Source organism: Larus michahellis, chromosome 7 (assembly GCF_964199755.1).
Source record: "Larus michahellis chromosome 7, bLarMic1.1, whole genome shotgun sequence".
NCBI classification, from domain to species: domain Eukaryota; kingdom Metazoa; phylum Chordata; class Aves; order Charadriiformes; family Laridae; genus Larus; species Larus michahellis.
The window spans coordinates 53,933,749-53,958,231 of NC_133902.1; the positions used below are offsets into that span (position 1 = coordinate 53,933,749).

At 46.6% G+C, this 24,483-nt stretch overlaps 1 protein-coding gene across 2 annotated transcripts; it reads left to right on the plus strand.

Annotated features, from left to right (window-relative positions):
- On the plus strand, window positions 1-23,595 carry LOC141746890 (histamine N-methyltransferase-like). Of its 2 annotated transcripts, none has more exons than XM_074596209.1 (7): window positions 1-372; window positions 9,216-9,412; window positions 10,339-10,391; window positions 13,858-13,965; window positions 17,516-17,646; window positions 18,225-18,318; window positions 21,893-23,595. In XM_074596209.1, exons 2-7 carry the CDS (start codon window positions 9,276-9,278, stop codon window positions 22,246-22,248), a joined length of 879 nt encoding a protein of 292 aa, XP_074452310.1. In that variant the 5' UTR covers window positions 1-372; window positions 9,216-9,275; the 3' UTR covers window positions 22,249-23,595. The 2 variants fall into 2 exon arrangements, with proteins under 2 accessions (XP_074452310.1, XP_074452309.1); XM_074596208.1 differs by lacking the exon at window positions 1-372 and adding an exon at window positions 5,825-6,001.
- The last annotated feature ends 888 nt before the right edge of the window (window positions 23,596-24,483 follow it).

Consider the following 24,483-nt stretch of genomic DNA (forward strand, 5'->3'; position numbering starts at 1 on the left):
AGAGGGGAGCGAGCGAGTCTGAGCCGTCTCCGAAGCTTATCACAAGTTCCCGCAGGAAGAGATATGAACGGCACGAAAACATTACGCTTCAAGCGGAGAGATTTAGGAGGCGTGCGAGCCCCGGCGAGGAGCTGGGAGGGGAACATTCGTTTGTCAAAGTAAGGCTGCGGCGGCAGCCCCTGCGCTGGCTGCCGGAACGTGCCAGAGCCCGAGTGGCAGCCAGCGGCAGGGCCGCGTGCTCGGGGAGGGGTGGTGATGGCTTCCCAAAGACGGGCGAGAAGAAAGCCCATCTAATTTCGGTTGATTGCTCTGCAAATGCGGCTCATTCAGTCTCCGTCGCACGAGCTCGTTAGGGAAGAGCTAGAGGAGGAGGTAAGGGGGAATTAATAACGCGGAAGGTGCCGATCACAAGGGGATATTGCGTAGGTATCGCAAAGACGGGGATCTTCTGAGCCAGGAGTACTTGTTTGGGAATAAATAACAGACTATTGTTGTTTTAAGTGAAAATGACTTAAAACATGCGCAGGTGTTCAGAGCTGCATCACTTCTGTATCGCTTCGTGCCTTTATCATCAAGCTGCAGCCTAATAAAGTGGGTCTGAAGCTCCGCTGAGTGCCAGCGGTGGCCCCATGTGACAGGCTCTGGAAAAACATCTCCGAGATGGTATTTTGCATTTGTAGATAGTTGGGTATTTCTGGCAGTTCTGTCCTTGTATCGCTGCATCTTGAAAAGAGAAAATAATTATTCCCATATATGGGTAAAATGCCCTAAAAATTGCTTTTTCATAGTGAATGATTGTTGCTTGTTGAAATCCATACCTGTGTAGAAAACCCAAATCAGCAGCAAAAGTGGCAAAGCGGAAAACCCAACTCCTCTTCCCTGGCATAATTCTGCTTTCCCGTGACATCAGTAACCTGAGCCAGGTCTTTGCCGAGTCCTTCACGCTTCTCCAGCACAGAAACTAGTTTTCCTGGCAGAGATTGAAGTCCCAAGTTAAAAGCGAGCTGCGCATCCCTCAGGGGCAGCGAGAGGCTGGGGGTCTCGGGTCTGGTCCGTGGCTGCCTCGTGGCTTTGTGGACGAGAGCTGTACGCTCCGGGTGATTTCCAGCAGCACCATTTTCCCCCAGCTCTTTCTGGTAAGGAGTACCAGGGTTCACCATCCTTCACCACCTCCAAACCCGGACACAATAATGAAATCCCTTATCAACATTTTTTGGAACTTGGATTTCTTTCTGAGATTAAGAATTTCAGTTTCAAATCGCTAATTGAAATACTCTAAAAATTATTTTTTTTTTCAGCCTGGGAATAGAGCACCGATTTGTGGCACTAATTACAAGCCAGGAGTTTGGAGTGCTCCATAAATGAGAGATTTCACAAACTATCTTTGATTGAATTAACTTTGGGGAGGGGAGAAAAGCAAAATTATTTTAACTAAGGCACACATTTGTAAAACTTTAATCTGTTCCTCAAATGATAAAAGGAATAAATTGTTCTCAGTAGCCAACTTCAGGTTTGGCCTCTTGCAGTATTATGACAACAATAAGTGAAAATACACTTAATTTTTGCTAGTTTTTGATATATATATTTTTTTTTTTACTATTTTTTTCATTATCATCAATGTTTAAGAGGCATTTGGACAATGCCTTTAATAACATACTTTAACTTATGGTCAGCCCTAACGTGGTCAGGCAGTTGGACTAGACGACCATTGTAGGTCACTTCCAATTGAATTATTCTATTCTATTCTATTCTATTCTATTCTATTCTATTCTATTCTATTCTATTCTATTCCATTCCATTCCATTCCATTCCATTCTCATAGAATCATAAAATGTGTTGGGTTGGAAGTGACCTTTAAAGGTCATCTGATCCAACCCCCCTGCAGTAAGCAAGGACATCTTTAACTAGATCAGATTGCTCAGAGCCTCATATTTCTATTCTATTCTATTCTATTCTATTCTATTCTATTCTATTCTATTCTATCCTATTCTATTCTATTCTATTCTATTCTATTCTATTCTATTCTATTCTATTCCATTCTATAAGGGTGGGGCCCACCTGCAGGGATGCACCAGTTGCAGTGGTTTGAGTCCGGCCATGCTGGAGAGGGCCTGGGGTGCTGTGCCCCTCTTGGATGAAGAGCTGTGACAACCTGAAATGTGAAAGGCACAATGTTAAGGCGTTGATGCCTCTGCTGGGTTTAAGGAGGGAGAGCAAATCCTCACCCAAATCGGATGGCGTGGCCATGGGGGAACGCATCGCACCCACCTGGAGCTGCCATACCTGCCAAACCCACCCCAAAGCCGTGGTGAGGGTGTGAAGACATGGACCCTTCTCCTGGGGCAGTGACATCTGTGCCGCAGTTCTGCCGAGGCATCCCGCTTTGTAAGGGCTGCAACTAATGAGCTGCAGGAGGATGGGGGGGGGGCATGGCCTTGTGTCCGACCCCTCTCCCCCTCAAAGGGATGTGGCCACCGGTGTGTGCATGCAAAGCTTTGGAAATTTCCATTTTAATAAAAGCAACCTTGGAGAAGCACGAGCAATAACCTGTCTGCTCTTTGGCACTGACAGTTCGGCTGTCCTGCAAAATGAGATTTTGCTACCCCCGCGCAGCGATCCTGTTATCAACTGCAGCTTACATCAGCGTGCTTTATTAGAAGACAGCAGAAATAATTCTTTAGACATTAAGCAACGTCTAGCTTCTGCTTTTATCAGGCTGGCTGAGCGTGATTAAATCCGATCCAGAGGTAAGCCCAATAAACTCCTGGATCTCTGGGCTCAGATATTTGGCCCGTCTGCAGATGCTTTGAAGTCTGGTGACAGGACAGAAATTGGGTCTTTCCTGCCCGGTCTTTCCCACTCCTGCTGCCTCTTGAAAATCCAGTTTCCTAGATCTGACCCACGTAGTTTGGACTCTCAGGTTTTATTAAGTCAGAGGGGACATCACATGCGGATCCATCCCCTGCCTGTTCCCAAGCTCAGCTTTGCTCAGCTGTGACTCCAGGCTTCGGTCCCTGCTCCAAAGGGACGGATCTTTGCCCAAGCGAGGGTCGCTGCAACCACGTGCATGACCAGTGGTTTATTCCAGCACCCCCATCCCAAGAAAAAATCAGCATTACACAGCTTTACACCTGTACTTGCCTCTCCTTATGCATGCAACCAGCAGCCAGCACCAGTGCCCTGCCTGTACCCAGCCTTTTTGTTAACTTAGGTGGTACTTTCCATCTCTGAAGGCATCAATTGATTAACCAGTCGTCACAACACTCCTAAATCTTCCGTGGGTACTTTTGCGCTGCTATTCCCACTTGTGCCATGGGACCGATGAGTGTCTTGGAGCTTGTGGATCAGCACAAGCCGCGGGAAATCCTGTGTTGCTGCTGGGCATGGCTGGTGGCCACTCCGGGAGCGTGTGGCAGGGCACTTTCCCCTGCCCCTTCCCTCCTTCAGCGAGGGCTGGCTCCCAGCATCGCCCGCAGCATCCCTGGGAGAATAAATTACAATGACTCACTTGGACCAAGACCGTAACATTTCATGCCTTTCTCCTCCTTCCCAGAGTACAAATTTTCAGCCAAAACCCACGCAAATGTACTCCAGAGAAGGAAATAATCTGCAGATGTTGACTGTTCCCAGCTCTTACCTCGCCTAAAAGGGGCCAGTGACAACTTCTTGGGTCCTTGCCGGGCTTCTGGGTGGACTCGTCTTAATCATAACTTTGTGTTTTAATATTATCACCATGTCGCTGTTGGCCAAGTATGTACAGAGTTGTGAATTGTCCCCTGAGCTGTCACGACAGAGAGATGTTTATCGCACAATAGCTATTATTTCCCAAATATTGATGCCCTCAAGGCTTGTGGGATCTCCTTTCTATAACCCAGCCTCCTGCCATCTCGGACAGTGCTGTATACAGGAGGAAGCACATTAAAATGGCACAGGGATCTGACTTTTCTAAATATTGATGTTAAATAGTGTAAAACCACATTAACGAACAAAACCGTACATCTGACAAGCTTTACTGCAGGATTTCATTTTGCAGAGCGATGCTGGCTCCTGCTCTTCTCTGCTGGCTCGTAGCCTCCGGCTCAGCACAGCCCTGCCCTGGGCGCAGCTCTCTCTGCAGCACATCCCATAGACGCCGTTGGGAAGGGAAGTGCTGGGGTCAATGAAAGTAAGGTCTCGGCAATGGTGCAGCATCTCTCCTCCCAAATTTCCCTGCGCCAGGGCAGCACTGAGCCCACGTCCAACTGAAAAGGCTGGGATTTGGCTAAAAGCTTGCAGAATGTGTCTCCAGGGGGAATTAAAGCAGCAAATTAACAGCAGCATCTTTTATTTTCATACAGCACTTAAAAGCACCAGATGCATATAACTTTTACTTTTGGCTCTCCAAACTTAGGCTTCCATATTAAATGACAACTGTCACTTGCAAAACTCCTCTTTTGTGGGCTGCAGAGGGAGAAAATCATGGGCCAGGCGCACTGAGCTGATTTTCTTTTGACCAGCTTTCACAGCTCTCTGGTCATGCGAATTAATCCAGATTTCCAGAACTGCAAAGGGAAACTGGGAAAACACGACTGACCTTGCTGTTCGGTTGCGTGGGAGCAGCGGCGCTTATCGCCGGTACGGAGCCAGGCCAGGCCTTTGAGCCCACAGCCCTTGTGGGTGCCGTCGCAGCAGAACGAGCATTTTCTGGGACTCCGCAAGCCCCGAGGAGCTGGCTCGGTTGGTGGCTGTCTGACAGAGTAGCTGGGGTTTCATTTTCCTTCAAATGCCTCTTGCGAATAAAGTCATGATTGTCGATTTGGAACGGCAAAAGAGTTGTGGGGCTGCTCGTCCCTCCTGTGCGGCTTTGGCATCCCTCTTTGCCGAGGGACCAGCAGAAGGAACCGAAACGCTGTGGCCCTGCAGCTCTTGGCTTGCTCCTTGGCAGAGGGTTTTGTACCTCCTTCCCTCCAAGTGGTTTGGAAACGATGCTGCGTATGGAGAGAGAAAAAAATGCAGCGGGTGCTGCCTTCCCGCACGGTCATCGTTCTAGCTGAACAACCTTAACTGTTGATATGAAATCTTTATTTCAGTAAACTTTCCGCTAAATGCCAAACTGCAGTCATTTTTCCTGTAATTGTGCCTTTGAAAGCACGATTATTAATATTACTGGCATTATTTTATATGACTTTCGCGATGTGAAACAGTTCATTTCTCCATGAACAGTTCATTTCTCCACCTAAGTCCAGAAGGAAAACTTCTTCATTTAACTTCAAAAAAACTATTTTTTGCTAAACATGAAGGAATAATGAATAATTTGAGGTACACACAGGGCAACTATTTTATTAAGGCTCTGAACACCGAATCAGAGTGTGAGAGCAGACATGGGTCGGTGCTTTTTTCTGTGCTGGTGTTCTCTGGGATAAAACCGCTCCTTAACAGGGCTTGGAAACACATCTTGGAAAATGGTTCCCATTGCTTAAGCCCTGGAAAGTAAGGGATAAGCAAAATCTCAGCTGCTGGCAAGAAAACCATCTATAAAGCAAAGTAATCTATAACGGTAGGCTTCTATAGGCAAACTGTAAGTGATACTGTACGTTGCCATGTGCCACACGCCGAGACAACTATTTCCAACTTGCCAAGAGTCGCACTTCTTGTCTACCAGCGGCAGGGCTTTGTTTTTCATCCGGACTCCAATGAACACATTGATAGTGCTCTGTGTCTAAATGCTCCTGCTGTGTCGGTGGCCGTGCCAGCCGTGTCCCGGGGCACAGCCGGTCGGGACCATGCCGGGGGTGCCGGCTGGACGGGGCGGGCAGGGTTTCAACTTTCCCCTCTGCCTCTGCAGGAGGTTACGGTGTCGCCTGCTCCCTTCTCAGGCAGCCAAACCTCCTCCGTGCTGCCACGTCGCGGCCCCGGGGGTGGGACGGCCGCATCCGCCGGGAAGGTGACCGGCCGGGAGCGCGTCCCCAGCACCGCAGCGGCGTCGCGCCGTGGGAGCCCGGGAGGTACTCACCGCTGGCACGTAAGTACGGCTGCCCGCAAGCACCAGCCCAAACGGTCGCACTGAACTCCTCCAAGAGGGATCCCTGTTTTGCCGGCGTCCAGCGACCAGCCGTAATTCCATGCTAATAAACCCAAGCTACAAATAGTTTACAGCTGCGGCCAGGCTCACTTTGTTTTCTGGCTTCACGGGGATGGTTTAAAGAGTTTTAGGGGGAGTTTAAAGGAGGTTTAATTCCGCTAGCGCCGGCGCAAACCAGGGGTGGATCAAATAACTGCAGCGTAAACGCAGAATCCCTTTTCAAAACCCCTCAATCCTTTTAGGGAGCTACGTATAAATTTGGATTACTACTGAAGGGAACATGGCCAAGTGAACGTTATTATCCAACAGTTTCTATCAGCCTGCTACAGAAAAAAGTGCTTTTCTTCCTTCTCTTTACTTATTTTTAAACTTAACCGGCTGCAACTCAAACAGGAAAACACATAATAAAATAAATGGGGCAAATTCAAACAGCCAAAAGCGTAATGAGATAAATGAGACAAATTCCTTGAACTGCACCTAACATGAAAATGAATCTCAGCTGCTCATTAGAAACCACCGAGTAGGGGATGTCGGCAAATTAAATCACGGGAAGTAGAGGGAGGCAAAGAAAAAAGGTCGATGATCTAAATCTCCACTTATTAACTGCAAAATGTTTTTTCAAGAGTGAAGGTAGTAAAATATGTTAGTGGCAAACGACAAAGCCTCTTTATGCACTTAAAGTAAAAAGCGAGGGTTTGGGCAGAGCAGAGGAATGGGTAAACAAGGAACATACCACTTCCCTTGCAGGGTGGGTTAGCAGTGAGGTGTTTGCTTCCATACCCTCTCTCGGGAAAATTTTTATCTGGGTAATCAGATTTTGCTGGGGATTTGGGTGCTGGTGGTGTGGGGAAAGGATCTGGGGGGGTCGGTGTGCCCGTCCGAGGCTCACGTGCGGTGGGCGGCGTGAACGGCAGATACCACCCTGCCAGCCCGAGACATGGCTCTCCACCTAATAGAGTCCATTCGGCTGCGATGCGTCGGTCTGTCTGTCTAACAGGCGGGACAGATTGCCTCTCTTATCTAACTCCACCAGGCGCACTGAAGCGGGCGGCAGGGGGTGAGCTCTGTGGCCCGGGGGGGTCGTCTCCTTCCCATGCCGCTCTGAACTGGCCCTCATGGGCATCTGGGACCCAGAAATGATTTTAAAGCTCTCCCGTCTACTCGCTACCAGGCCCTTTCAGTCGTTGTTGTTGTTTAACATACTCAGTTTTGCTGTTTTTTCCCTTGAAAGCATCCTTGCTGTCTGAGGGGGGGGGGGGGGCACAGGGAACGTGCCGAAAGCCAGGTCTGCCTTAGCAGTGGTATAGGTGGAAAATCCCACCTTGGGTGCGGCTCTGGAGATTGCTGCTGGTTTTTGGGACTGCCTCAAGGAGAGCAATTAACAGGCGTTGCTAATTGACCTAACAGCTCTAGTAGCAGCACGCACTGGAGGAGGCGCATCACCACCAGCCTTCACTATGCGTCCTCTTGGGGGGACCTTTGGGACATGTAGAGATGTGGCTCAGGGGATGCAAAACCAAAACATGTCATGAGTTGGCCGTTATCTTTGGCATGAGCAGCAAGGAAGGTGAGCAAAGCCAAGCAGCTCATGTTATCCTTGAAAAGAGGGCAGGAGGCGGAGGAGGAGCCAGAGGAACTGCAGCTGCTCAGCGCGGTGGCTGTCCCTAGAAACCATCCTTGGAAAAGGAGTGAGTACCAGAAAGAGAATAAGGTGATGGCCAGGCAACACGGAGATGTCAGGGAGAAATTTTGCCAAGCCCATCGTTCTGCTGGTGGTGTAATTGTCCTGGTGTACAGGGGAGGAGGTGGCGTTCCTATACAGGGGCTTTACGGTTGGCACCATCTTGTGTGACTTTCTTATAAGCAAGCGACGAAGCCGTGGCCTTGATGAGACAGCTATTGGGTGGGTGGAAACCTGGTTGCACAGCTGGTCAGAAAAGCTATCAGCAGTTCTCCACTAGAAAGGGAGGTAATGACGAGTATGAATCTGAGTCCGCTGCTCTTTCGTGTTTCCGTTCGTGATTTGGGGGAGGGATGAGACTGTTGTTATTCAGTGTGCAGCTGGGAGGGACTGGGAGCACAACAGAGGATGGAATTATTGTTCAAAGGGACAAGAGAAGTAGTTTGGAAAGAATCCCCAAGCAAAGGCCATGGTTTGTATTTCAGTGGTGATGCTGGCAAGCTAAAGCGGGTCCGCGGGGTCTCGTTGGGATGAGGGGAGCCGTCCTGGCAGCGCTGGGAGCTGGGGCAGGATCTCAGCTTTCACTCTTGGCTGCTGAACTTCAATAGCAACAGGGCTTGGCTGGACACAGTCCAAAGGGAGCAATAAAAATAACGAGAGGTGGCTGGGACGTAACATCTGCGGGAAAGGCAGATCTGACGGTCAGAGATGCAGCCTGGTCATTAGGCCTGGGACCTGCGAGAAAGAAGAGGACCTCTTCCTCCTTGGCAGTTAGCACAAGATGTGACGGACTTAAACTGCAGTTTCAGAGGGGGTGAACGTGTCTTTGTGCACTTTTCAAGGTACAGCCCGACATTTCCCGGTATCACGCTCTGCCTCCCCAGCACCCCACTCTGTGCAAGCCAGGTTTAGCACAACATCCGTTCCAGTAACTCACGTGGCTTTCGTGAATTAACTACCTAGCCCATGGGAATTATACCATTATCTTCAGAGGAACTAGAAAAATAAAGAGGGCATTTATAAGGTTTTTATTGTTTTCACTGCACCATCAGCATTCCCTTTAAGAACATCAAAAGATTAAAAAAACAGATAGAGACATCTGCCAGCATCTCTGGAGATGCGTGTTGCACTTTCTTCTAATCCAGACCGAGTCTTTGGAGCCCCTCCATGCCTTCGAGAAATAGGGGAATTTTTCTTTTATTTAAGAACCATCTAAAGACCCTTTTACTGGGTTTTAACAGAGCCCTGTGTCAGCACAGTTAAAAAATGCTGGCATTTCCTCTGCGCAGATTAAAGATGATATATCACCCTTTGCCGCTCAAACCTGATTTATAGCTTCTAGCGCAAAATTGCATAATACTTTTAAAAGTGCAGCAGCAGGGCCGAGGACGCGGAGCAAAGTCCAGTAACGCAGGGCAAAACCCGGGCACGTGCTGTTTTTTACCCCTCCTGCATCTGTTATTCCTTCTCTAGGTCTGAAAGAAGAGCTGCAAGGAGCAACCTGTCCCCTCCCGCACCCGTCCGACCCCAAACATGGCATCGCCCATGAGGAACTTGCTCAGCGACCCCGCCAGGTACCTCCAGTCCTTCCGCCTCTTCCTGGCGAATTCGACGGAGCACCAGAGCATGCAGGAGTTCGTGGAGAGGCAGCTGCCAGACGTGATCACGAGGTAACGTGGAGGCGACCACATCAAGGTGAAGGAGGAGCCGGGGCATGGTCCCATGGTGGGGGACGGGCTCGGGGGGCTGCCTGCGAGAGGCAGATTGCTCTTCCCCGCCGGCCGCCCCCTCTGTCGGTCTCCGATAGGTCTGGGCTGGAGATTTCCTTTGCACACACGGCGGAACGGCTGCTCGCCGGGACGGAGCCTAGCAGGGAGGAGATAAGGCTGAAATGTTTCCTTGCATGCAAATACAGCTTACCCAGAATCTCCTCTAACACCTGAGAAACGCAATGACAGGTATTACATTCTGACATTAAATTTGACTGAAAGCATCTTTTAAAAAGCGACCTTTTCAGTTACTACTTAGGCTCTCTCTGGTGTGTGTAAATAACACTCCTGCTTTGCCCGCCGGCGCGTGTTTTTTGCCGGAGCCCTGGCTTTGGGGGCAGCAGGCAGCTGGGGTCAAATCCTGGCTCTGGGGAGGCCCTGCTCTGGGACCAGGGCTTTATGGCTTTGCCAAAGCCTCGCTAAGGGATTTTGAGCGTGTCACACTCCCCCTTCTTCCTCCCCATTTTGCAAAACATAAAACTTCTACAAATGATCTTTAAGCTGCTGGTCCAGGCCCAGGGAGGTCTCTGGTCCTCGAAGGACAGACATGGAGAAGGAATGTACCTGCCGCTGCTTGTATGCGCTCGTAATAAAAACAGAAATCCTCTACAAACTGCCAAAATAACTGGAAATTAGGAACATCCAAAGAGCATTAGTTCTGAATCTGATCCCTCCTGCCAGCTCCCAGGCGTGCCTGTACACACGCACCTTGCGTTTGATTTTGTCCTGCAGATTTTAGCCGCCTTGGGATCTCCAGCGCTTCACACAATGCATGTAACCCTCTCTGCTGGGTAGCTCTCCTAAAATCTATAAATAATGTTTTTCAGTATTGGAAACGGGAAGTCTGCAATCAATATTCTAAGCATTGGTGGCGGAGCAGGTATGCTATGGACTTCAATATTGATATGGTTTTACCTTCTTTTTCAAAGAATAGAGGATTAAAAATTGCAGAAAGGAGCAGAGCGGGAAATAAGTCTTTTCTTGAAAAGTCAGCTCCAGGGGACAGATGGTGTTAGCTGGTGTGTGGCCACATCGTCTGAACACAGCCTGTGCCTCCCCACCCTGATTCCTGCATGTCCTCTGCGAGAACCCTCCTTCTGCACCATCACTTCTCAAGGGCAGGGAGAGGCTTGCACTGCCCCGTTGTGTTTCCATGAAAAAAAAAAAAAGCGCCAAAATGCCTTAGATTCCTCAGAATATTATTTTTTTACTCGCATAGAAATTACTCTTCCCTGGAACTATTTACTGCTGTGGTAAATCCCCACCCTTGCCGCCTCCTGCCCTGCTCTGCGACAGCCTCAGCTAAACTCTGTTTTGCCTGTACGTCCTTTCTGACCACCATCAAGGCACAAGAGCCCCCTGGAGATACTGTCCCCCAAATCACTGGAGCTGAACATAAGCTCCAGAAGCAATCCAGAAGAAATCTGAAGAAATAAGTCTCTTATCTGAAGTTCACGGGGTGGAAAAACAATACCGATAACATCGAGGGGCTTCTTCTCATTAAATTCTTGCTTAAGTTCCCCCATAATTAAAGCCTATGTTTTCTAATTCTGCTCTGCCCGTTAAGTGATCAAACTTAAATTTTATATGAACAGTTAATTTAGTTTAAGTGCTTTAGTCATACCATCTCCAAAGACTAATCTCAGCTTTGTTGATCTCTCCTAATAAGTAAAAATAATTGTATGTAAATGGTGGGCGTTAGTTATAAAACAGACAGTGTGATAGGGTGGGAACATTGCTCTCCAAACAAGGGAAGCCATTCTTTCGCCAAAAGAAATGTGTTTTTTTTAGCAGGAACACTTTACTTAGTGAGGTCCTGAACTCCCTAGCCAGGGACGCCCCAGCTTAGCAGGATTCGATCGATAACGTGCAGGCAAAGCTCGTTTTGTGATGTAAAAAAACCTCAAGACCATGAAAACCCTGCTCCTTGCTGGCTTGTTCCCACTGTGGGTCCTTGTGGGGGGGGTCAGGAGGGACCAAATTCCCAAATTCCCCCAGCTCACCCCGGTGAGGGAGCTGCCCTGGCCCCATCCGCCCCTGCGCTTCGCAGGGAGGGAGCACGCCCGGAGAGCATTTCCTTCCCACTTTTCCACCTCGAGAGACAAGCATACCATTTAATGTCGCATCATATCCCATTACACCCACCCATCCACAGCTCCTGCCTTCGCCTGCAGCCTCTGCCTTATTAAGTTCACACTCCAGCGCGCAGCACTCTGTACCTTTAAAAACCATAAAAGTCATCAACGCTGCTATAAAGTAGCAACTGTGCTATAAACTATCCCGTTACGTAAAATGTTTAATTAGAAACTTAATGGTGAACATAGTGGTAGCCTTTAAAAGGTAATTGTGTTGGAGAGTTTAAATAATTCGGATAGCCTAATTGCCAAATTGTTGATAATGCAAGCTGCCACAGATTTGACTGTAAAATGCCTCAGGACACTTGTTTGCATATAAAAGAGCTAACTGAAGTCAATTAAGGCTGTGGATTAAATTATGAATCAAAGGGGTGGGGTTTTTTTGGTTAAAAACAATACAAGGGTGGTTTGGCCGCAGAAGGGTGGAAGGGAATATATTAACCTAGACGCATATGGAAAGGCGAAATTCAAATTTTTTTTTTATCAGGACCTGCACAGCCTTTTCAAAGGGCTAATCCATTTTACAGAAAGTTGGTAAAGCAACGAAAAATCAAAAATATTGCAGTAGTTCGTTAAAAAGTCTGTGTTCCCGGATTTTACCACGGCAGCCTGCAGAGGACTGGCTTTGCTCTGATTTTTCAGCAGAATACAGGGTTTGCAGCGATAGCAAAGCTGCAGCCATTTCGGCTCCTTCAGACATTCAATTTCACTCCCTCAAAGAACATGCTTGCACAGATGCCACGTAATTTTTGGTGTTATTAGTTGCTTTAAGAACGACACGTAAGTCTAAAAAACCTGAACTCTTCCTTACTTTTCATGTTAAATTCTCAGGGTGCTAGTGAGCAGGTGAGACCTGGGCTGGGCTCCCTGATTTTGACCCCTGGTGACGTGCGGTGGGGCCAGAAGCAGGCAGAGACCTCCTTGTAGTGAAGAGGACCCTCCTGCGGGAGGACTTGGTGTGCTGGGTTGAGCTCTGGGGTTCACATTATGGCTATTTAACACCAAATATTTTCCTTTTGTGCCTCAAATCTTCTGTATAATGGAGCTAATGCTGAAGTGGTGGGAACCCAGGGGCACTGAGGATCATGAGGATGGGCAGAGACCGTGCAATACGATGGGAGCGCTCCCTCCACAGTGCCTCAGCAAGGGCCTCTCTGGCCATCAGGGTTTGCTGGGTGATCTTCCAGTCAGTACATAATTTTGTTCATTTGTAGAGAATTTTATAATGTGGGGTGGTATGCAAGTGCAAGTCCATCTTTCAGGAAAAAGCTCAATATTTGTCCGTAACATGACCACTGGGTCTGTTATTCACCACAGTTACGCTCTGCTTCACTCTTTCTACCTTAATTTATTCTTTCACTATTTTTTCCACCTAAAATTTATTCAAGCACAACAAGCAGAAGCGAGCCATAAGAAAGCTAAACAAGCCAGCGTGATATTGTCCCTGGGCTCATACTTCAGTCAGGAGCATCATCTCCCTGAGCTTCCTACTTTGCAGGTGGGGAGAGGTGGCCAAGAGCGATGTCACCTCTTTTTAAATTTTGAAATGTTGGGCCTATTGGTACTTCCATCAGTAAAATAATTGCAGCAGGCCTCAACAGTGTCCGGAAGGAACTATTCCTCCCCAGAAAAGTGCAGTGAGCTCTGGGGTATTCTCTGAACAGGGGTTAGATAAACAGAAATGGTATGTGTCACAGGACACTACAGACAAACAGACACAAATGCTGTTTCTGATTCCAGTGTAAACGTGTATTCCCTTCTCCCTCACCCATGTGATCTGGTAATCAGTGACACACTTGGCTAAAAATGTTCTTAGTGACTCCTAAGAAATCCTGCCAGGTTCGCTGGTGGCTCGGGACCACCAGAACCGGTACTGTCAGAATCATTCACGATCTTCCCTGGGCGGTTAGGCCAAGCCCAGAAAACACGCGCATGACTGTGTCTGGCTTTCCCTTGACACTCACGGTGGTAGTCAGAGAGGAGGAATGAAGACGGTTGGGACTGGTATTTAAATTTTTCTCAAATCCTAGAGTTAAACCCTCAGTGTCAATCTGCTGAGGATACAAAGCAGCTACATTGTACCTGGGTGGTACATTTTCTGCACGTGAATGGCAGGCATCAGTCTTCGAAACTGGGGATGTGATGATGGTGAAGATAACATCTGCCTGAGCTTTGCTCCTGTCTTGTATTTCATGTTGCCTTTTTCCCTAGGTGAGATTGACCTGCTGATCCTCTCAAAAGTACAAGCCAGATATCCAGGGGTCGCCATCAACAACGATGTTGTAGAGCCAAGTGCTGACCAAATCTCCAAGTACAAAGGTACTTTTACATTAAATGAGTTAAATTTACATTAAGTACTCTAAATGCAGGAAAAGAGTTGAACGCTGGATGACCCCACATTCAAATGCTTTCTTGACGGAATTGGCTCTTAAAAAAAGTTAAAAAAAAGTCACTATTTAATGCTTTTTTGCCATCATTGCTTTTCAACAATGTTCAGTGTCTTGTTAAAATCTTAGTCTCTCACACTGCAAAGAACCCTCCATGGCAAACACTTGGGCTAGACAGACTGTAAAAGCGAAGCAAGGTGGGAACTGATGGGACATTATATGGGAACAGAGTAAAATCCCCACGTTTCAGAAAGTTTTTCTCCTTCAACTTGCACTGAATCAAGATCCTTCCTCAACATCGAAGGGAAAATTTTAGTGTCTCGTGATAATTCTCTCATATCTTTAAAATAGTTTCCAAATAAGAAATAACTAAACCTCAAAGTCTTGCACTAAATTAGTCACCATCCTGTGAATTAGAAAACATGAAAAGGAGAGTAAGATGGATAGGAAAGATTTTTGCTGCGGGCTCCATGGCTTAGAGCTTGTTTCCTTCCACCAGCCCAAAGGTCTGAGCCACGTTCATGAAGGAAAGCCAAGCATTTTCCAAGCAGGATTTAACATTAGCAGGGGTGTTTTGGTCAAACTGCCCTACAAAGCGAGCATTAAATATCAATCCACAGTTTGATTATCACTGGATTAACACCTGCCAGTCTTTACCTTAGCAGGTAATTATGGTCTTGTACGGAGGTGACACCAGCTACTCCATACTGACTGTGAGAAGCCCAGAGCAGAGCACACCTCGCTGGAAAGCAGCTGCTGAGTGGACGCGGCAGTAACGAATGGACCTTGTCAGCAGTCTGCGTTGTTGGAAATGCTCCAAACCATAGTAAATACCAGAATGTAAAACCACGCTGTGAATCTCCAACTCTTACTCTTGCTTAACTCCTTAAAAGCAAAGCATTCCCGATATTAAGGAACTCGTGGAAGTTGAAGGGAATGAAAAAAAAAAGTAACGATCCCTTTCTCCCTACAGTGGGAGAGTTCAGAGTCACTGGAAACACCAAAGGCTCCCAGGAAATACATCATTTTTTTATATCTGTCTCTGTATTTCACAGACCTGACCTTTGAAAAGTCGACTTGTGCAAAATCACAGTAGTTTTTACTTTGCTCCAAGATGGGATGGTGAAGGATGAGCAACAGAGAATCTGCTCTGTTTATAAGAGAGTTTGGGCACTTGCACGTGGCATTTCTGTCCCGCCTGGGCTGTGGACCACAGGCTACGTGAGACTGGATTTGGGCTGAATCTTCCTAGTGGTCTCACCAGCTATCTCCAATTAGCTGGCAGTCCTATCCTACTTCAGTGAGTTTCTTTGCTGAAGAAAGTTAAAGAAAATATAAGATGTTGTCCTTATTTTAAGTTTTATGCTAAACTAGAAATGAAATATTCATCTGAATTTCTTTCTTTAAACTTTCTTATTTGGTAATTAATCATGTCCCCAGTAGGTATCATTAATTAGGTTTCTGAGCCCTAAGATTTTCCGAGGAGAATTGGAAACATTATCTGTGCCTCTGAGGATTCAGTAGTTATGTTTTTTGCCTAACCGGATACTTTCTCCTTGGGAAGGAGAAGCCGTGCTCACAAGACAAACTTCTTACTGGGACGTGCGGTGATGACAAACTGAGGTTCGTTTTAGGCTGCATCGTACGACTGAGGCTCTCCTCAAAGCCCCATGGCCAAGCTGTGGCTTTCCTTCATTTCTGGTCCACGACCAGGTGAAGTCCCTTGGTGACCATGGTTGGAGTGTTGATGGCCCCACAGCTGAGCTGCGCTGCCATTGCCCGCACGATGCAGCACAACTGCAGGCGTTCTGGCTGCGATGGCACCCGTCAAGGGCACACGACCGGCTCCTGACCCAGACAACAATCTGAACTGAACCCAAGAGAAAATGAAGGAAAACTTTTCAAAATGGTTAGGGTGATACGTTTTGTTTTCAGATGAATCTTTGGACAGAAACTTCCCATAATGAGAATGAGTTTGCCCTTTCTGAAATTTTGGCTTTAAAAGCCTCCCCTGGCAAGCAATTCAGTTTTCTTCCTACTGTCTCCTCGCAGACTGCCTAGCAATTGAACTGAACCAGATTGCACCAGATTATTTGGGATGGTGATATGAACTGCTGCTGAACGAAGCCTGAGTTTTAAACAACAAATTAAATCTGAACTGCAAGCGCCGGGGCCAGAGACTGATAAATGGAAGCGAACAGAGTAACAGCAGCAGCATCCGAAAGGGGTGGCCCATTTCCAGCCATAAAAGAGAGGAGATAAGCACTGATGGAGCATTTCTCATCTGTCCGACGGGGATATGTCTTAATCAGAGCCCAAAAGGAGAAGCATTGTGATTAGTGGTGTAAAGGCGCTGGTCCTAGCAAATCATGTAGGTTTGAACATGTGTTCTGTAGCTAAGGCTCAGTCTGCCTTTGGGCCATGTAAGTTTTAAATTTATGTTAACTCCTGCGAAGCACAGGCATCGCATCAGGGCTAGCTTTGTCCTGGAGCAATCCCGAGCGCCTGGCAGGGGCGCAGTGCGATGAGCTTCATATGCCAGCAGATACGCATTAGTATTCCAGCATCCCCTAAAATATGAAATTATCCCTCAGTTTTTCTCCCGGAAAAGCAAAGGAACGCCGTGATGAGCCAGGCCCTTGGTATAGCTTATTCCTTGAACCCACTTCTCCAGCCTTCTGCTTTCCTCGGTTGCTGGATGTGCATTGTATCGAGGTCTGAAAACACACCATGTGTCACTCGTTATACTAGTCTTTGCTTTAAAACACTGCTATGCCTTTTACCTGAAGCAGTTGGCTGAAACTGTGGGCTTTTGAAAAAATATTTGAACACAGAAGAAGCTAAATGTCAAGAGATGGGTCCTTGCTCACGGAGCAAAGCTCCTTTCTTCTCCCACCATCCCTGTGACACATTCCCTTTGCAAGCCATTTGCTTTCTCTGCCCTTCTTGAGGTTTTAATTGTGCTTTCTCCCCAAAACACAACCCCCTTCATCCATCCCTGAGCCCCTGTATTTGTTTGTTCAGTCTCTGGAAAACCCTTTGCCATGACCTGGCTTCTGCTCAGCCATGTGGGTCTTGGATGGCACCAAAGTGAAGGGCCCCTCAGCTCTTCTTCCTTTCAGCATGAAATGTGCTGGTCGTGGCCTTATAAGTGTTTATCCCAGACAACATCTTTTAATGCAGCTTGAGCCAGTCATGGGGAAGAGCTTCTTTCTTTTTTTTTTAATCAGGTAAAGGCTGGAGGAGCCCAAATGAGGGTGCAAAGATTAAAGCATCAGACCCGCTTAAGACTTCATCCTACATAGACCTTTACAGCCCCCGTCTCACATACGGGCTCAAGGTTTTAAACATTCCACTGCTGTGTTAAAGTGGTACCAAAACTCTCTGACTAAATATGGCTCTTGGATGCATTAACGCTCTGAACGGAAATCGGTCCCATATTTGCAATTGAGATAGCTGTCCTGCCTTCTCCCCTATTTCAGAGCGTGTGGCTGCGACATCAAACCTCGGGAACGTAAAGTTTACCTGGCATGAGGAGACAGCTTATGAATATGAAAGTCGAATGAATGCAGAAAAGAAGTCTAAAAAATGGGACTTCATTCACATGATCCAGGTAAAAGTCTCTGCAAAGTAAATGTTGTCAAAGACTTGGCTGTTAAAAGTACGCATGAAGTATGTGACCTCATTATCCACTCTAAGGGGAAGAAAGGTGAGTTTATTTCCCTGTAATTTAAAGTACTTAAGCATAAGTGAACTGCAAAAATGAAAGATGAGTTACAGCAAAGCAACTTTGAGCACAGTAGTCCTATTAACTAGGCTGTGGGTGGCAGTCAACTAAAAATACATTTTAACTAGTGTTTTCAAAGCTCCTTGTCCTCTCTGTGAAATTGCCTTTGTATTTCCAAGTTTACCGCAGACATTACAAGCCATCTTCACCGCTAAGAAAGGCAAGTCTTTATCTCAGGTTAATGAATGAATGAGTGTGAGCTTTGTCCTGGGAGAGCCGGGAAGGCAGAGACAGCCCCGAGCTCTCAGCGTGAGCCCACTGCCCGGCGTTGTGCTGAAGTGTTTTGTTGTCCCACTGCTCTTCTGTCAAGATTGCCCCCATTTGGTTCCTTTTACATATTGGCACCTGTTATAATAGTCACCAGGACCGCACTGTATCTCTGTAAGCATTTCTGCTCTTTCTAGATGCTGTATTATGTGAAGGACATCCCAGCGACTATCCGGTATTTTCACAGCCTCCTGGAAGCACAGGCGAAGCTCCTCATTATCCTGGTGTCAGGTGAGAGCTGCTCCACCAGTGCTGCTCAGTCAGGCAAGAGCCATCAGGACCTTCGGGGTTCCTGCAAATTCCACACAGCCAGCTAGAAACCAATGGACATTTTTATTTGAAATATCCGTTATCGCCAATAAAGGTGAACTGGATGAGTAATAAATGGTGTCCATTCACCTACATCCATTGAAATCTGCACGCTGCCTATGTCTGAGATGTGTAAAAAAGAAAGTTGTATGTTAAGTCAAAATAATGTGAAGAAAGACTGATGAATTCATAGAACGATAGAATCACAGAATGGTTTGGGTTGGAAGGGACCTTAAAGATCATCCAGTTCCAACCCCCTGCCCTGGGCAAGGACACCTCCCACCAGACCAGGCTGCTCAAAGCCCCATCCAGCCTGGCCTTGAACACCTCCAGGGATGGGGCAGCCACAGCTTCTCTGGGCAACCTGGGCCAGTGCCTCACCACCCTCAGAGTGAAAAATTTCTTCCTGATATCTAATCTAAATCTCTTCTCTTTCAGTTTTAAAGCCATTACTCCTTGTCCTGTCACTGGAGGCCCTTGTAAAAAGTCCCTCCCCATCTTTACTGTAGGCCCCTTCAGATACTGGAAGGCTCCTATAAGGTCTCCCCAGAGCCTTCTCTTCTCCGGGTTGAACAACCCCAACTCTCTCAGCCTGTCCTCACAGCAGAGGTGCTCCAGCCCTCCCATCATCTTTGTGGCCTCCTCCGGACCCGCTCCAACATTCACAAAGTGTTTCCTGCGCCGCTCTGTGCTGCAGGTTGTAAAGCCGAAGGCTTTGTGAGGCAGCAAACCTGCGCCAAGGGCACAAAACGCCTTTCTCTCGCCCTCTGCCCTTCCCATGCCACCGCCTGGCTGGTAATGGATGGCAGCAGAGAGCCCTGTCCCGCGGCTCTGGCTCGCAGGAGCTCCTTCAGCCTCAGCTATTTTCTGTAAAAGGCTTTTCAGGCTGGGCACCGCATTATCTCGCTCCCCAAGACTTGCGGCATTAAGCAAACGGCTACGACGGGGCTCGGCTGTGCCATACAGCAGGTGTTGGAGCACATATGGTTCATTTTCTTCTCAAACTGCCCATTTCCTTAATATCATCATTTTGGGTTGAAAACAGTGTTCTTAGGCTGTTTCAGATCTCAAGGAGATGCTCTGTGGCCAATCCAGCAGGAAAATGTGGGAGCAGGGTAAATGACAACCTTTTAATACTGTGGGCAAGGTATGCTAGAGATACTGCAATGGTGGGGTCCAATTTGACTCTAGAAAGCCTTTAATTGGCCTCACAAGCTGTGGAGGTTTTAATTGTGCAAAGTCACATCTGGTAGTTTTTGCAGGGATGTTAAGCGTTATTTGTTCAGCGGTTTAAGTTTAATTTTTTATTGCATTTGACCATGTCTGCAAATTGTAATGTGTTTGATGAAGTTCCTTTTTTGTGTTCAGGAAGTGACACTTCTCTGACCTGAACTTATTAAAAAAGTTTTTATCCAAAATGTTTTTGTTTTAAAGTGTTTTCAAGCAGTTCACTACAAGAAATCTGTATTTCAAATGATCTGAGTTACTGTTCTTGTTCTTTGGCTGAAGGAGAATAGATCATAGTATCAGACTATTGCGGATTACCTGCATAGAGTTAATTGAAGCTCTTTTCCGGTTGCTTAGCCCGTCCCTTTGGATATTCATGAAATGTGAATACAGGGAGGAACGCGTGTCTATTCAAAATTAATGTGATTAAAAATCACATTGATGAAAATCATGAATTCACGAAGAGTATTTGAAGTCGTCTGTGGGACAGGTGACCCCGTGTTTTCTGACAGAGCGGAATGGAGTAGAAATTGCTGGGGCCAGCAAGAAAATGGGAAAGAGGAACAGGGCTCAGAATAGCAGAGAGGAAAGGAAGGGGAAAACCTTGGGGGGAAGAAGAGCATAGAGAGGGGAAGGAAGAAGGGCTATGAAAATGAGCACTGAAGCAAAAAGAGGTACTGAAAGACAAGCAGAACAAAGCTCATTTCAAAAAATGAAGCTAATGTCATCTCCAACACAAACACATTAGGATGTGTTAATTAAAAACCAGTCTGGGAATAAGACTGATAGGAGAGGGCTTGGTCAGTGGGTGAAGGTTACAATCCCTCCTGCTCCGTCCCTGCCGGGGGAGCAGGCAAGTTGCAAGAGCTATGCGGTGTTATTTTTAACACCTTTAAAAAAATCTGTTTATATCGCCTTGAAAACAAAAGCAGTGCCATATGCTGAGCCTATTGAGAGCTATTATAATAATGCTTCGTTCAGGTAGTGTATAATTGCTCGGCTCAGAGATGGCACTGAGTCACACAACACTGACACCAGCAAATTTTCTGCAATTAGCGCTCTGCATTCAATTTCCACCAGGTGAAAGAAAATATTGCAGCCTCTCTTCTAAACACCGAACTGTTTATTTGACTATAAATAACTGCTTGCAGATAAAGCATTTGCAAAACCGCCGAGCAACTGGTTTTCGTAGTTACGAAGATTTATAGTCATAACCCTCAAGAGCTGCTCATTAGGCTCCAAGTTATTTTCATCCTGTCCAGTCATTCTGGGTGATCCTTTTATAAATGATTTATGGCAGAAATGCTGAATCACAGATCCAGGGTGAGGGGAAATAAAGACGTGAAGGTGTATCTCGGGATTTTTCAGCTTACCCAGCTGGTTTTCTTTTGTCAAATGTCCCTTGAGAAGAGGTGCATGCACAAGTGTGGGCTCGGCATGGGCTCAGTTCTGGAGGTGATTGTGGTGCTACAGGAGCCTTTTCTTTCCTCACCCTTCATCTTTGCACACCCAAATAATATACATCCAGAACGTCCTTCCGGCCCCACTGGGGAGGTCTGCTTGGGGTGAGGGGCAGCCCTCTCATTGGCCATGCCCAACAGCATGTGAGCGTCATGGGAGCGAAGGCTGAAGGCCAGGAGCATGGCGTAGGTTCATCCTGGGCTCTGTCCATCCCACCCTTTTCTCCACCACACATCCAGCTGCATGGACAACGTGATCAGGGTTTTCGTGTAGCAGAGTGATAGTTTACTGGTAACAAGTGTTTCAATGACGCTCACGTGTAGCTCAACCACAAAGTAGGCAGGTGAAGGAATAGGAGAGGACTTTGTCTTCTGAACAAGCAGCTGAAATCTAGGGAATAGTTTAAATCAAGAAGATGGCACTGAGTAGCTAGTGTTCGGCATGTGGACTACAGAAGGATGTCCCTGAGATATATTGCCTGTGGGCATGAAGCAGAGGGGTGCAGCGTGTTGGGAGTGGAAGGGGGAGGATTAAGTGCACTGAGCTACCCTGGCCTCAGCTGGGGGCTTAGTGGGAGGTGCTGGAGCAGCAGGGTAGGTAATGTGTCCATCCTCTTCTGGATTCCCCAGACCCAAGGCACAGAAGCAGGGAGGCAGCCATCTCCACCATGCCCCAGGACACACATCCCAACTCTGAAAAGACCCCGCTCGCAACGAGGACAACTGCTAAAAAACCCAGATTATCAAAAATTTGTTCAAATACTGTTTTTCCTTATTCCTGAGCATTTTTCTGATGGTTTATCTCTCAGAAACCAGTGGCTGGGAAACGCTGTGGAAGAAGTATGGGTCTTCCTTCCCTTTGGATGATCTCTGCTCTTATGTTTCCTCTGCTGACATCAAAAGGATACTGGATTCAGCCGGGCTGAAGCACCAGCTCCATGAGCTGCCATCCCACATGGACATAACGAGCTGCTTCATTGAAGGGGACAAGGATGGGGAGCTGTTGCTGGATTTCCTGACAGAAACGTATGAGTTTTCTAAAACTGCTCCTCCTGAATTAAGACGTCAGGTAATGGAAGAGTTAAGAAAGCCTGAATGCAGTGAAGAAAGAGATGGGAAGGTGTTTTTTAATAACAACCTGAGTGTAATAGTGGTTGAGCCGTAAGTTTACTTCTTGCTTCTTGATCCAAAGCAAATAGTCAGATATGAATTGTTAACAGCTAAAATAAGTTTTTCATACTTTATAAATGGCTTAGTTTACTTCAGTACTGAATGTAATTTTTGGAGCCTGTTAAGAAATCAGTATAAATATCTGTTGTTATAAGTGAGCTTTAATACCCGATAAATTCTGTACTAACCTATGAATGTGTAACTCACTACGCAGTTAGTTGTGCTTTATCATATGAATGTTGTATAATCAGATGTAACTCAGACCATCCTCTCAGGCCCTCCAGAAACCAGATCATTTCCTACAAAATAAAGAACTTTATGGGGTTTCATCATCTTCATTTAAAAAACTCTCTGCAGACCAAATAAACAAATTACAACTTCTTAGTGCAGCTGGCAGGAGTGGAGGCTCAGAACAACCAACCATTTGGGTGGCTGCTCAATGGGATCTCTTGAGCTTGCTGTGACTTCAAGATCTCATATCTCCAGTTACCGTAAAAGTGGCCTCACACCTTCAACTCACACGATGGTTGCCTGTTCCTGCCTCTGCAGCCAACTCCATTTAATGGCATTGCTTCCCTCTCCCTGTATTTTCACTTTATTTTAATGACGTTGCACCTGCAGACTGATCTGTGGGCAGGTCCATGCTGGAACTGCGAGAGCGAAGGGACTGAAGGTGGCCGAGGCCCAGCAGTGGCAGCAAGCGTCCTTGAGAGGTGGATTTCACTGATGAGCCCTGATGCAAAGCCTTTGTTAGGAGTCAGCTATGGCTGTCACACGGGGCGCTTTGGTGTTTTTAGCTGAAGACACACACCTCCTGGTCGCAGCCTTTCACTAGCCTGGCAGCAAGGGCCACATGCGGCTTGTGAACTTTGTAACACAGAAGATGAAAAAGATGAACTCTGATGTCAAACTAGTGGGTTTCAGTGGGATTTGTTTCATTTTCAATGGGGTCATGTCAGGCAAATCTGTCCAATGTATAGTATAGGATGTTCAGCAAGGAGGTGCTTCACCCCTTTGGTCCCTTCCGCATGCGGGGCTGTCTCTCCTCCCGTAGTTGATGCATTTCTTTTGCTAAATGATTTTATGGTTTTAAGAAGTGTTATGCTCTCTACAAGGCATAACGCGTGGTGGAATACAATATAGTTGCTTGAATGCATTTAATAGTCTGAGTACTCAGTTTGTCTGGTGAGACAGGTGTGATTTCTGCCATTGAAACAATTTGATTCAGTGTTGAAATAGTTTACTTTAGGTAATGCTTTAGCTGCAAGAAATTATGTTTTATTTTTCCATATACATTTCTGATACAGTATAGATTATTAAAGATTTGAAGTGATTTGCAAGAGACCATATTGGGCATTAATAGCTGTTTATATTAATTTTAGAGTCAATTGTTTGAAACACATACTTCTCCTAGTGATCAAATATTAATTCCAGTGTATTTTAGAATGCTTCCATGATATTTCTCAGCTGTTGAGCAGAACAAAATCTATTACCACTTTTACACAGTGCTACGTACAGATTCCTGCATTAGAAGACCTCAGTATATCTGTTGGCTGTTACGGTGACATGCTGAAGTGGGAAAGGAAGAAAATCTCTCATTAGGACTTACTGCCACATGCATTTCTAATGGGAAACAAATTAGTTACAATTATTTTTGTAGCTCTTTTGTGCTGTCAGCAACCTCTTCTAAATGGTGCATGTGAAGGAGATGACCGCTGAATATTGCCACATCAACCCTGCCAGGAGTGACGGATCGATCTTTGGGAGCCACAGAAATGCCAGAAAAAAAAACCCCAACAAACCAAATCCCACAACAAAACCCAGCAACAAGATGCACGCGCAGATCCTGTTGTTCTCTGGTTTAGCAGAGGTAAAAAAATACAACAAAAAAAATATCTTCTTAGAGTTTTTGTGGAAGGTTTGTTCTGAAAATGTGGGAGAGAGCAGGAAAGATGAGGAACAGCAGAGATGATCTGGAGAGAAGAGAGGAAGAGATGACCGCACACACATGAGAAAAAAGAGATTCAATGTGAAAGCACGTGAGAGCTCTTCCCCCTCTTTCATTAGAAAGGGAGAGGCTGGGGAGGGGCAGCACTTGCTGGGCGTGCGGAGTTGTACGGGGTCTTTTATTTAAAAGCAGAATTCACTGGAGAAAAAGGCTGGAGAAGAAACCTCCTTATCTAAAACCACACACGTCAGTGAGGTCCTCTGCCACTGCCTTCACTTCTGC